Source organism: Cygnus atratus, chromosome 9 (assembly GCF_013377495.2).
Source record: "Cygnus atratus isolate AKBS03 ecotype Queensland, Australia chromosome 9, CAtr_DNAZoo_HiC_assembly, whole genome shotgun sequence".
Lineage (NCBI taxonomy): Eukaryota > Metazoa > Chordata > Aves > Anseriformes > Anatidae > Cygnus > Cygnus atratus.
In genome coordinates, this window is record NC_066370.1 from 23,270,867 (window position 1) to 23,285,092 (window position 14,226).

At 37.3% G+C, this 14,226-nt stretch overlaps 1 protein-coding gene across 1 annotated transcript in view; it reads left to right on the forward strand.

Moving 5' to 3' along the window:
- The first annotated feature begins 6,285 nt into the window (after positions 1 to 6,285).
- The window catches only part of SI (sucrase-isomaltase), a 50,521-nt gene continuing 42,580 nt past the window's right edge, over positions 6,286 to 14,226 (forward strand). Inside the window, 5 exon segments of the mRNA XM_050712521.1 lie at positions 6,286 to 6,409; positions 7,164 to 7,237; positions 11,455 to 11,575; positions 11,663 to 11,772; positions 12,474 to 12,625. Of these exon segments, the coding sequence (XP_050568478.1) occupies positions 6,286 to 6,409; positions 7,164 to 7,237; positions 11,455 to 11,575; positions 11,663 to 11,772; positions 12,474 to 12,625 (581 nt within the window).

Below are 14,226 nucleotides of genomic sequence, written 5' to 3' on the forward strand. Positions count from 1 at the left end.
TTGAATTTTCATTAATTGTTCAGTGTCTGAATGAGACTCCTGGGCAAGTATACATTTTTATTTTATTTTATTTTATTTATTTTATTTTTCTCCATTAGAAGTTTTCTTGCTCAGTTTCTCTTTAAAATTGTTTTATATATATATACATATATATGTATATTTGTCCTAACTGTAGGAATTTTCTGTGTCCTTTACAGAAACCCATAACAAATTGGAAAGCTGAATAACAGTACGCCTTCATTCTCAGGTCCAGAGGTCCAGTAAAATTTTCCCTGCTCTGGTAAGGCTTCTGCCTAGAAATTTCCACAAGAGCTGCCTAACACAGGTTTTCAAAGGTCTATGCTCATCATTGTGCTTATTGAAGCTTAAAAGAGCAAAAAGACGCCTACGGTGTGGTATGCATTTACTTTGTTATAGGCATTAATGAACTTTCTGAAAGTGTTTTCTTTGCAGTCCTCCATACGGAGCTCACGGGTGCCAGTAGAACCCTGGAGGTTGGTGATGCAGTAGGCAAAGCTATGCTGTGAACCACATCACTTGTTCCATGTGTTCGCTGAGGTTCTAGCAAAGTGTTGAAGAACTGACTAAGATGTGCAGTGAACCTTTTTCAGGTTGAATTCCACCAAACTCATAACGCTTTGTTTGCTAGTTTTCTGCAAAGGTCTGAGTTTCCATTTACGCACCTGATAAAGACAATAAGGTGCAGTCTATAAAAATAAAAGGAAGAGGTATCAACCTAAATATTCCTTTGCTCTTGTTTAAACACTGCCAAAGTCATTTAATATTTCCATGCCGATCAAGCTAGAGAGAACGTGAAATGATTTGAGCTCAAAGGCTAAGATACTGAGATACTGTTTTCTAAATAAGGAGTCCTAGTCTCCAACCTCTGCTTTAGCACCACGTATTTTCTTCATTGTTTATGTGAAATAGAGAAATAATCCTTAAAGCACCCAGTCTTCTCTCCAGATGAATATAACAATTGGAAAAGTGTAGTAATAGTTTCTCTTAGCTCTCTCTGTGGTCTGGGACTGTTCTAGTGGAATTTCTAAACCTTGATCTTTTTAAGTTTGAAGAGGAGTTGTGTTTCTATTTTTGGAAGGTTATATTTTTAGTTGAATGCTGCAACAAGTCTTTTGTGATTTCAGTGCCAAAGAAGAAGATTTTGGGGGACAGGAATATCGTCCATGTGATCTGCTTGTTATTTGATGGTGGAATTTTATCAAGGGGTTCCCAGGAATCCTCTAAGAGCTGTGCCGAATTTGAATGGGTTTTCTGCTTGTGTGCATCTGCCTCATTAGTTTGCCAACAGTCCTGAAATTCTTGGGAGGACATTCATCAACAGTATAAACCAATTTATGGCAGCAGAGTTACAGTAGGAAGAGATTGGGTCTCCTGCCAACGACCTGTTCTGTCACCAAACTGTCACCAATATGTTGATTTTACCAAATTATTTGCCTTTTGCTCAACTAGGATATCTGTTTTGTCTCAAGAAAAGCAAGGAATTACTCAAAGTAAGCAGAGCCTGTAATGTTCAAATATTATGCAGACATATTTAGATACAAACCATGGTACAACTGTACCTGTACTGTCATGATGGGACCTGCACATAGCCCCCTTGTCCCTGTGCCCGGGAGAAGAGCCCAAGCAGCAATGCCCATGGGGCACTCCTACCAGAGTAGGTGCTTGGGGACCAGCACCTCGGGGAACAGTCCATAAGACCTTTGTTCAACGGGGCACTGCAGCCAGAATTTTCAGGGTGTGTATGGTTCCCTGAGACAGCAATTCAGCGACTTCTTGGAAAGGCTGGACCCTATTCTGTTCTCTAGGTAAAAAGCTGTTGCTAATCAAACCGTTTGAAGCATTTGAAGAATTATCATAATCTTCCTTATCCAGATGGAAAAAATCACGAAGCATGCAGATGAGTGTAGGAAAATCACCACCTGACACTCAGCTAATGAGTAACTGAGCTGGGAGTGGGGCACAGACATGTGGGTCTTTGCTCTGAACACGCATGTGTGCTTCAGTACACAGAATGGTGATAAGGGCACATATTTCCGTCTGAAGGAACAAGGGCTGCATCTTTCAGATCTCCTTTCAGAGAAGGGAGGAAACCTCAGCAGGCATCTGCCTTATCATATGTAGAAGGTAAATCAAACTAGTTTCTTTTTCCCAGTCTTGAGGGATGAGTCTTTGAGTACAGGATTCCCCACAACTGCCTCTAAAAAGTGCTCAGACTTCCTCCTTCTTTCTGTATGACCATGGCTGCACTGAAGAGCTCCCATCTTGCTGAACAGGATTGCAGAGCGGTTTCAGACATGCAAATGCAGCATCTGGGGAATACAGGAGGGCCAGTATGCTCCCATTGGATCTTTGGTAGATGTTCTTCCATGGCAGTTAATGATTATGTTCCTGCCTGAACTGGTGATCTGCAAGCAGCTTATTGCAGGAATTAAGGGCTCCAAACTGTAACTTAAAGTAAATGTTTGATACTGGAGCATTGGAGGGAAAAATAAAAATATTGTGAAGCTGTAGAAAAAGAACTTGCTCATCAGCACAACTCTCAGGGAGCCACCTATGACCTCCTAACAAGTTTTTTTTCAAGTTGTATGTGATTTAATTAAAAACAGTCCTGTTAAAAGCTGATAGATAAATGTTTCTTCCTAAATGACTACATTTTGAACAGTACCTAATTTCCTAGGATTTTTCCTAGACTCTAGTCTAACCTATATTCCCGGGCTTCTAGTAATTCTTCTTACCGGCTGTCAGAAATGAATCGGCTCTTAATTCCTGGAAACTAAAGCAGGACACAGCAGAGACCATGCTGTTCCAGTTCTTGATTTAATAGAATTCTTGGTTTTCTTTATGGACCCTTGGTGTCCCTGACTGAAGAGCCTTCTCTGTTCCTGCTTCTTAGAGTTCAATATCACATCTTGACCTGAAAGCCCCATTGTTGATATCCTTTGTAGGTAAATTAAAATATACTCAGCTGGGAAACCTGCTGGTTAACCCTCTTGTGAGACCTTTTTGTTCAGTGCTTTCATGCTCTCAAGTTGCATAGAAAATGTGCACTAGGTGATTGATAATATGAGATTGCAGCACTGTGAATTCAGGAAAGCACTTAGGCAAATGGTTATATTGATAGCAATGTGATTGCAGAAATGCTTAAATGAAACTCATGGCCATATGCTTTGCCGAACTGGAACAGCTAAATGAAGATATAAAACTTGGAAAACAGATATGCACAAACAGCCCCCCCAGACCTCCAGAACCATTGGTATCTTCATAATTCATGTGAATTTGTTATGTCTCAATATGCGCTCATAAAGCAGCATACTTAGCAATGTTAAGAGGGATGTTAGAATTACATTTCAAGAGCTTGTTTGCACACATGCAGACATGCATGATGTTGTTACAGTGAAATGGAGAGGATGAGATAGCTAAATACCAGGGTGTGTTTCAACAACGGTCAGTGAGAGTGGTGGCATTCAGAGATGAATGGTTCCAGGAGAGCCCTGTGTATGATTGATTTTGTGTCTTTTAAGTACTGACTAAGGAGAAGGGAACCATTCACTTGGTGCTTAGAGGGGTCTCCAGTGGGAGGGGAAATATTCAGGAAATTAAATAAATTTGTGGAAAATTCAAAACTACAAGTGACACTTCTCAGCCATCTCCTTATTACTGAAAAATAGCTTATAAGTACAGTAACAATATGAACTAAAAGTTTTCCTTTGGAAAATAGAGATTTAAGGTTATGATTAGATCTGTTGTAAGGAGAAGGCAAAATCTAATTCCATGTTAAGATTTCATATTAAGATTATGATTGAAAACTCTTCCCTGTAAGCACTTTTCCATGCTATTCTTTCATCTTTCTCTTATGATTTTGACATTTCTTGTTAGAATCCCATGAAATCTGTTTATATTAATATTAGAATTAATAATTCATAGTTCATTCCTGAAAAAGTTTCAGTGATCATAAATTTGATTCTCTCTTACAATTATTTTAATAAGTCTTTTCCGCATTTGGGAACATTTAATGACTTCATGTGGTGATTAAAGCAGAAATGATAGACAATGGGAAGGTTACATGAAGGTTCTAGAAATAATGATATGGAAAAAGAACAGAATAAAACTACTAAGTCATGCAACACGGACAAACGTATTGTCATTTTATTGCTGTTTTTCTTTTATTTAGAGAACATGCTGAGTAATACTGAACGAAAATATTATTAATTAACTAGCCATTCCTTGGCTACAATAACCATAGTAACTAATTTTAGCCCAAAGAGTTTCTACAATCTGCCTGTAATTATGTATGGGCCTGCTATTGGTAGATCGGTTAGCAAACAACGCAATGAGCTGATAAGAGCAGAGAATAAAGCATTGATTTTGAGTTTGAGCTTTACAACTAAGAGCAGCAGATGAAGGAAGCAGAGGGGCTTTAAGGTATGTCATCCAATTTATTGCATCCAAGTTACTGGAGACCTTTACTTCTCTACTGCATACAAGTCACGCAGTAGAACTTTTATAAATTAGAACTGTTATAAATTATAAATCCATGTTTTTGAAGTCTCAGGTCTTGGGGGAGACCATGAAAATGAAAAAGCTGAAATATAATGCTATGGTTGTTTGTGGATGGTGGGAAGAGTTTGATGACAAGGACTTTAATAATATTCTAGTTTTCAGAAAAATAACTGTCACTTGTTAGGGCTCCTAGTGGACCTGTATTCTGACAATGTTAAAGGAAACTCAGGAGAGGAACTGCTGGATTATCATTTGTTCATTATAAAGAAGAGGCCTTAAATATATACTTCCCAATATACAGTGTAGTTTCAGACTTTAAATATGGTATTCCCTGGGGAAGTAACAATAATCATAAAAATGGCTAGCAATTTTGATATCACTAGAGAAAATGTGAATAGCACTATGCTATTTAGAAAAGCTTTTTAAATATTTTAAATAATTATTTTTAATTAAGGAAAAGGACTTGTATCTAAGTATTGCCTTCACTATTCTGGGGATGGTTGATGTTTCAGTATTGCTTTTCCTCTCTATTCATTCCTGTGGCTGTGGGATTTCCAGGAATAGGGATGCTGGTGGGGTGATAGAATATATTTGTAGGAAATGAGAGGTGATGAAGTGCAACAGATTTAGTGTTATTTCACACACACGCACACACCACACACAACTTTTACTAAAGTATTTTTCTTTTGAGTTATCACTAAAACCCTTGAGTGTTTTCATATGCTAGTGCAATGCACACATATTCCTTCACTTTCTTACTTGAGCTAAAAAGAAGGTATCTCTCTGTATTTAAGGCTGTTTTATAAGGCTAAATGTTCATAACCGAAGGTAAAATGCAGTTGCTGCTGCCAATGTAGATTGATCTGGACACTGGAGACTAGTTTTCGTTAGTTTTATTGTTGGTGTGCAGTTCAACATTAATAGTACCATGTTGTTCTGTGTGTGGGGCTGAGCAGCTGGCTCTGCAGACAGCACACACCCCTTGGCACAGCACGCCGTGCTCCACTGTGCCTTGCAGAGAAGCGATACCGGGAACAACACAGGTTTTAAACAGCAGTTTGAGGCACTGACTCCACCTACATACTCTCTTTCATTTCAGTTGTGATTTCAGCAGCTTCCAGAGTACCTCCTGTGGTGGTTTCTTCTGCCTTGACTACCCAGCAATGTCTGTGAAATCCCACGGGTTTATAAGCACGCTATTTTCTTCCACTTGACAAATAAGTAACTTACCCTGGCTCCTATGGCTAGTCTTTGCCAAGTGTCACAAGTGTGATATGCTATTAGAGGTCATTAGCGTTTTTTTTGTTAACTACCTTTTTTCACAAACCAACATCCTCCTTTATAAAAGAGGAGGTAGTACGCATTTGTTCTAAAGAAGGAAATAAACCCTGCAGAATCAGACAAACAAACAAATAAACAAAAATGCACAGGGATTTGTTTTTAGTTTCTGGAGTTTCAGTAAAATGTAAGAAACTTCATAGTTACTCTCAAGTGAAAACTCTGATTTGTGAGTATTTAAAAGTGGTTTATAGCGAATAAAACACATTTCTCAGTGATTTCCCATGAGTGTAATAATGCAGTACTCTATGCTGTGTGAATTATCCTGAACAGGAGATTTATTTTTAACACCAGTATTAGGCGACATGTTTTAAAAACTAAAGAATGTATAAACATATATTAATTACAATTAATAATGTAATTTATAGAGTTTTCAAAGCTATTACTTTTGTTTTACTTATGCCAATGGTGTTACTCTGAGTCTAGATGGGCAAGAGGAAGTTCAGTGGTTTGGAAACCACCCTGATTGCCCTCTTCTGTCTGGTGACGGTGGTGGCCATTGTCCTCATTGCGCTGTTAGCATCAGGACAACCTGGAATCAAAACAACAGGTAAGTACTTGCCATTTGTATTACCAGATGAAAACTCTTCATCAGGAACTGCTCAGCTCTGCTTGCTGAGGTGATCATGAATCCCATGCAGCTCCAGGAGCTGCCTATTGGCATCATTTAAATCACCATTGAGTCAGACTTCTCAAAAAGCATTGACGTTCAAATGAAAAACAAACAAACAAACAAACAAAAAAAAAGCGGAAGCATTGCTCTGCTCTTCTTTTTAAAATCAACGTATTTCCTGTGGCTTTCAGTGTAACAGTTATATTCTAAATGGAGGCTTAAGGTGCTTTTGTCTGAGGCTCTAATTCAAGCTGCCTGGATGAGCAGTATTTCATGGGAAGGAGCATACATAAAGGCAGTTACACACCACCATTTAAAAAAAAAAAAACAAAGAAATCCTTCTGATTTTAATTCGGTGTAAATTTTTTACAAGAAGCGATGCATATTGAGTTATATGACTTACCAAAAATAGGATTACTCTATATCTTAAGAAATAAATTTATCAGTGTTGCCCATATGTGCAGAAATTGAAAGTGAAGCTCTCCTATCTTTATCTGGAATGTACAATGTTTCAAATGTAAGGTAAATCACAGTAGCAATATTTTAAATTCATTTGAGTCTATTTTAATGTCTAGAGTTTCCAGATGGTGTGAAATATTTAGCAGAAGCACTTAATGATTTAAAAGGTAATACAGATATTCCTAAATTTTGGAAATCCTGTTAATAACCCCTTATTTTATTTCTCTGGCAGGATTTACACCAGTATGTCCGGACATATTAGTAACAAAGAGAATTGACTGCATCCCAGATCAAGTAGCAACAAAGGTTTGAAAACATTATAGAAAAAATTACAAAATAGAATTTTTCACAAAAAGATTCATGTTTAATTATGAAAATTTACTTTTTCTCTACTATATGGTGGTTTTATAACTTTTTGTTGTTGTTTTTGTCTCTGAACATCTGAATGCTTTGCGGGGAATTTAACTCCTGTATAACTAATTTTAGCTCTTTGTCATAAGGTTTGATTTTTCTAGCCACTGTGGCAGTACACTGTGAAGGGTTGAAGACCACTGCCAATATACTTCCCAGCAGTTTGGCTTTATGATAAGTGGGAACAAAATTAGGCAAACAAGAAACAGTTAGAAAAATTCACTGTTTTCAACAATTTTGCCTAAGCAATTTATTTTTGTCTGGTGGTCAACTATTAGCATTTACAATAAAGCATATTTTAGAAATAGGTCAAGATGCACTTTACACAGATGAACATGATTTTTATAATGCAATGAACACTGCCAATTTCCTTTCAGAACTGATTTGAATTTCACTTTCTCTCTTTCTTGGTTGTTGTCTCTCATCTGAGCAAGCACAGTGTTTAGAAATGACCTTCTTGCTTAAGAATCCATGAGTTAAGTTTTCCAGCGAAAAATAGCATCTTAATTTTTTAGTCCTCTCACATTCAGAACATTTTTATGGTGGCTGTTATAGGAAGGCTATTATTGAGGCTATTATTGTTATTTTTATAATCATTATTATTATTAATTTTATCATGGATGTTCTTATTTTCTGATGGAATCTGATGGGTGCCTGCCATCTTTCTTTTCATCATGGGGTGCAGTTTATGAGAAAAGACAGAGAGTATATTATGATATGTGATACTTACGTCATTCACAGAGGTATAAAAAATGATTAATCAACTGTTTCAATCTCTCAGTGAATTCCCAATCCAATTCCAGAAAAGACAGTTGTTAATGCTACTGTCATGCCACAGTATGCATTATGATATATAGTTCAATAAAGTCCTGCAGGTTAACAGATTAGTAAAGGCTCAACTCACAGCACGTTCCTGTTCTCTTTTGGTTCCATGCCCCAGGAGCAAGCACGCCACGATAGATGTCATGCAGATCACTTTAATCTTTAATTACGACCTTTGAACCAGTCACCCCACATTAAGTGCTGCACTTATCACAACGGAGGAAAATAGTTTTGCTCTGGTTGCAACTGCAAGCCTTTTTGTAAATCTGACCTTGTCTTTTGCCCTTGGTGATTAGGAATAATTAAAAATAATCAAAATACAGTTACCAGAAAAAAATGGGGGGCCAGATGCAGATTTGAACACAGGGGTACTTGCTCTGGAATTAGAGGTAAAATAAATGATTCCTAAATCTGCACTTTCCTTAGTGAATACTGGGCAGCAGATTTCAGAGGATTAGAGTTAAGGATCACCTTTAATCTGTGCCCTGAGCAAAGCTGAAGAAAGCCTGACACAAGCCAGAGTCCCACCCCGGTGTCTCTTCATTCCTTTATAAATTTTCACCTGCAAGAATTGTTGTCCTTCTTTAGACTTATTCTAATACTGCAACCAGCAGAGCTTTAAACCTACAGGTATCTGCTTAGGAAAGAACTCTTCTGTAGTGGTTTCCATTAGTGGATTTCAGAATAACGAGCATCTGGGAACATTAGGCTTTCCCTAAACTCATGTAGCAGGTTAGTGTCTGTCTTGATTTCTTTATGCACTGACAATGTCCTAGATGAAACTAGGATTGCAGAATAGAAAAATAGAAGTATGGAAAGCAAGTAGATATTGATTAACCAGCCACAGGATTGCTGAAGATAGAAATCCTGAAAGAAAGTAGACATTTATTAACTATTCACTGCTGTGGAAAATTGTTGCAGAGTTTTATTAGACAAGGAAAAAAAAAACAACCTGTAAGCAGAGCTAGTATTGTCCAGTCCTAGATTGATACCTTTGGAAGCTTGAAGGGAGACTGTATAGCTTGTTGTTTCAAAACTATCTTGCTTGCACAGGTTTGTTTGGGTGCTCAGAAAAGAAAAGTTTTAGTTCAGCACATAGCTTAAATATTCTTTTAGTCTTTGGTGCTGAGTTCAATGTTCAGAAGCCACCTCGTTTTGTACCCCACCATAAAACTTCTCCCTGTATCCAGGATTTTTTTCTAATTAAGCTTTGACTTTCTTTCTGATTTTATTGCATATTGGTATCTATTATGCTGTTTTTATAGCTCAGAGGCTGCGATAACCTCCCATCTTTATTTATATTAATGATAACTTTTATAACAGTCTCAACAGTATCTTTGTTTGAACTCTGTTCCTTCCCCTGTGTCAGGTGTAACCAATCTTTTACTTCTGAATTTACTTCCTTATGCAGCAAGCTCAGGATGCCACAAAAATACAGGAATGTAGTTTACACAACTGCTAGAATAAGATCTAGCTAGAAGGCCATCACTGCACTGTAAAGTAACTGCAGAAGATATTCAACAGGTGTTCATGAGAAGTAGCTGGGAAAAAGAAAAGTGTATTTATGAAGTTGGAAAAGGAGATGCTTGAACTACCAGGCTTCAGGTTAATCTGTTGTTCAAGCTATTCTGTGTTGCAGGGGGTACCCACAGGTCTAGGAAGGGATAAGAAGATTGAGGTAATAACTCTGTTGCTATGTGTTTAGGATACTTCCCCTAACTATGAGGGAAATGAAGTAAATAAAGTTTCTTTGCTTTGAAGAATAAAGCTGCAATCTCTGCAGTCATGGAAGGGATGGGTGCTTCTTCTCATTTACTTTGAAATAGTTCATAACCTGGGAAGTAGGGAACTCTCATGGTGGGAGTTGAGAAGGTGGAAAATGAGCATGATGTTTTACACAGCCTTAGAAAGTGCATTGATTTGTGGATCATGGGGAAGAAATTGAGTTACTGTATCTCTCCTCCAACTGTGTTTTTGTTTGAAAACTAATGAAAATGAGAGCATACATGTTTTCTAATGTGAAGAGTTCGTGACAGAGAGACAGACATTTATCTGTGTGGTGAATCTTGGTTTATCTTGAGTGGTTTTGTGGAGATTTCTGTGCTCAGTCCAATCACTACGAAATAAATGCATAAAAATGTCTTGGGCCAGTGAATCTGTGAACTCCGTCTGTGCTTTCTTTGGCACTTGTATTATTTCTGCGCTGGACCTGGCTTAATTTTCTCTATTCAGAGACTGTATTTGACCTGTACTGACTAAATTGGGCTCTATAACCCCAAAAAGAGTGACATATGCACCAGCAGCAATAGTGATTTTTGCACATCTCCACCTATATCATGCTGCAGAATATTTTAAGTAAATATGGCACAAATATATATATATATTTGAGCACAAACAAACAGCTTCTGCTAGCACACAAGTGGAGAGAGAGGTCTTGAAGACCTATATGTTGGATTTGGGTGCCTGAGGTCACTCATGGACATGGCCCTTTGCCCTCAGTGGAGCTTCTTGTATCACTGCTGCCCTTCGCCCCAAGTAATTTGTTGTTATTTTAACATGAGAAAATGTGTGAACACTTATAGTGGTGTATTACTCAGATGTTATCTTCAAACATAAAACTCATGCAGGTGATCTGTGAATAAGTTAATTTATAACAGCAAAGCAAAGGTATTCTAGTTTATTGGAATGCTGAGAGGTAGTGTAAAGGTTGATGCCGCTACACTGAAATACATGCTTTGAACAATAGGTTTAATTGCTCAGTCGCTTGATTTTATTTTTTTTTTAAAGTTGATTTATCTCAATATAAGGTTCTGCAGAAGCAATCTTAACATTTCTGTAATTGGAGAATTATGTTAAAATATTTATCCTGTACCTGATTATCAATGGTGCATATGTGGATTTTTTCCAACCAGATGTTTACTAGACGTTAAGCCAACCATAAATTTTATCCAGTCTCCAGTGTCTGTTGGTTTGTCTATACCACATCTGTCACAGCTCAAAGGTTTCAATAGTTTTTTACAGGTTCATTTGTCTGTGGTTATTCTGGTTTTAAGAAAAAATAATGTCTAATAAGCATGTTTCTACTCTGAATACAGAAGAAAAAATGTTTATTCTGTTCCATTCAAATTGACAATAGATTTTCAGAGAAGGAGTTGGTCTGATTGCACATGTTACTAAGTTTTCTGATGTTTGGGACCAAATACGCTTCATGTGCATTTTAACTGTTTTAGTATAAAAAGATTTATTTGTGTAAAATCAATTAATTTGTGCCCTTCATGTGCTTGAATCAGAGCGTCTGCACCTTGCGTGGCTGCTGCTGGAGTCCCCAGAGTGATACCAGTGTGCCCTGGTGTTTTTTCTCTAGTAAACATGGGTACAAAGTGGATGGGTCCGTAAGATCAACTCAGACAGGTAAGCTGTGATCGGAGTTCCCCGGTTTTATGCACTTGTGGATATTTGATTTCACACAATAATGTTGCAACATGTGTTTTTCTCAAGGATTTGAGGCCACATTAACAAGGCTGCCATCACCTTCCCTCTTTGGAAATGATATCAACACCGTCCTCCTCACAGGAGAGTATCAGACATCAAATCGCTTCCGGTTCAAGGTTAATCTTTTTCTTATGCTGTTTTAAGGTTTATGTTTTGTGCAAGATTTTAGGCTGGCTGTTACTGTGCAGTAAGTTTAGGAAGGCTCAATTAATCCCTCTGATGCGCCCTCATGACTCTCACTGAGAAGAGCTCAGCTTTGCCTTTCTTTGTCCTCTCTGCTCTTACAATGCATAGGGTTAGCAGGGGTAGGCACAGTGGGTTTTCTGCTTGAAGCAATTATGGAAAAAATCAACTTTTATATTGACCTTACTTTATTACCTATTTTCCTCATTATAGGAAAAGATTTTGGGGGCAGATGTATTTATTTCCTTTTTATATATAGCCTGGCCATATCTCCCAATAACTTTGTCAGACATCTTTAGGTCTTCCAAAGCTTTCTGTTCTTCATGGTAAATTCAGCAGTTTGTGTAGTGAATGTGGGGTATCGATGGGTTCTGGGGTGAAGCAGGGCTCTTGTGGGAGACCTTCCTCTTGTGGTGGGTTTCCCTGGAAACCAGGGAAAAACAAGGTCAAGTATAGTAGGGAAACAGTTGAAAATGTGTGATGAAAGGGGGAAGAGAATAATGAAGGAAGATGGAGGAGACTGTGACAGGGGTGGGAATATGCTAAATCAGACCCTTGTGTTAATGCTGGAAAATGTTTAAATTAGACATTCGTTTTTAAAGGCCTTACACTTTTATTATTTAAATATGTGTAGATTACTGATCCTAAAACAAAAAGATTTGAAGTCCCCCATGAGCATGTGGGATCTTTCAGTGGATCCGCGGCCTCCAATTTAAACTACAGAGTGGAAGTGAAGCATAATCCCTTTGGTATTGTGGTGACCAGAGTGAGCAATGGAAAACTACTGTAAGTAACGCTGGTATTTTTTTTTCTGGGTAACACTGATGTTACTGGTTTTCTCTGAAAGTCCATGTTGCCGTATAAGTAAGGTATTCCCCAGACGCTGTGTGTAAAGTGCCCTCTTGGACTACTTCTGCTCTTTTGACTGATGGACATTATGCAAGGGCTCTTGTGAGGACTTTTGAAATAAATACTGTGATATGGAGAGATCTGTTGTAAAGGTTTTAGGTTTGGCTACCTGTTCTCTTTCCACCAGTACTATCTTTACAGCTATTTTGTTCCATCAACACAGGGAATCACTACTATCTGAAGACCTTCTCAGTTCTTCAAATGACATGTGAATACTCTTCATTGCATCTTTTATCTTAGTTGTTGCAATCATGCTGAATCTTTGAATCACCAAAACCAGGTTGCTCGTTAGACCTATGACACAAGAGTAGCTGTTGCAAGACAGTGATAAGTTGGTCATGTAATTCTGTAAAATATTTGACGTACTTATATATTGAAAGTTTTCATCCCATTTGTTTCCTAAGAATAAACAAACTTAGCTCTGAAGTAACCACATAGCTTTAAGAGGCATTAAAAGGGGAAGTGTCAGGATGAACATGCCTGTTAAATCAGTCAAAGAATGATTACCTGTCAGAGTTCTAGGATAGTTAAATTATTAGTGCTTCAAGTTTAATTAATTAGCAATTAGTTTTATGCTGTTATTAGTATTGTTTTCTTATATAGAATCCTCTATAATGATTGATTTGCAATTCTACGGAGCACAAAAGATGGACATGGTATTCAGTAGTCCGTGACTGATTAAGCAGGTATATGAAGGGAAATAAGCATTCTAGTTCAAAAGAACCATGTTGAAACAAGTTTTTCTATATCCCGCCCCCTTTTTTTCTTTAAGATAGAAAATGCAACCACTTTTATGAAATTTAATAAATTATAATGACGCTCGAGTCCGAGCTGATGAGTATCTCAAAGTAAGCCAGTGTTAGCATGAGCTAAGAGCAGCCCCTCAGATGTAAATCCTTGATAAAGTGAGTGCTTTTCCCTAACACTTAAACAAGCAACCAAAAGAGAAAGATTTTTTGGAAAGAGTGAGGATCACTGTCATTGCAAATCACTACAAAAATCCTAATCATCCAAATAATTATAGGCTTTCTCACCCCAAAGTATTAGAAAGCAAGCAGTTGGGCAAAATGGTGCTTGTAGTCATTAAAAATGGACAGAAGTATATGACATGAAGACTTGACCCTTTCAAACATAAATATTTTTAACTTTAAAAAAGAGAAATGGTAACATGGGAAATTAAAATTATAGCAAGCCTGAACTCCCCCCTTTCTGTCATTTGTGCAATGTTTATAACTGATAGTAAGCTGTATATTTACTTATTAGTTTTTAATGGTAATTTAATATTTTTTAATTAAAAATATTTTTAATATATTTTAATGATGGTAATATACTTATTCATGGTGATAAATACATTGTATAAATACATCTGAAGTGGTAAAGTCCCTGAAAATCAATGCAGTTGTGTTTGCATAAAGCTGAGAAAAAGTTGTCCTTCGGCTCCTTCTTCATATGAATATCATGATAAATGACACAGATAT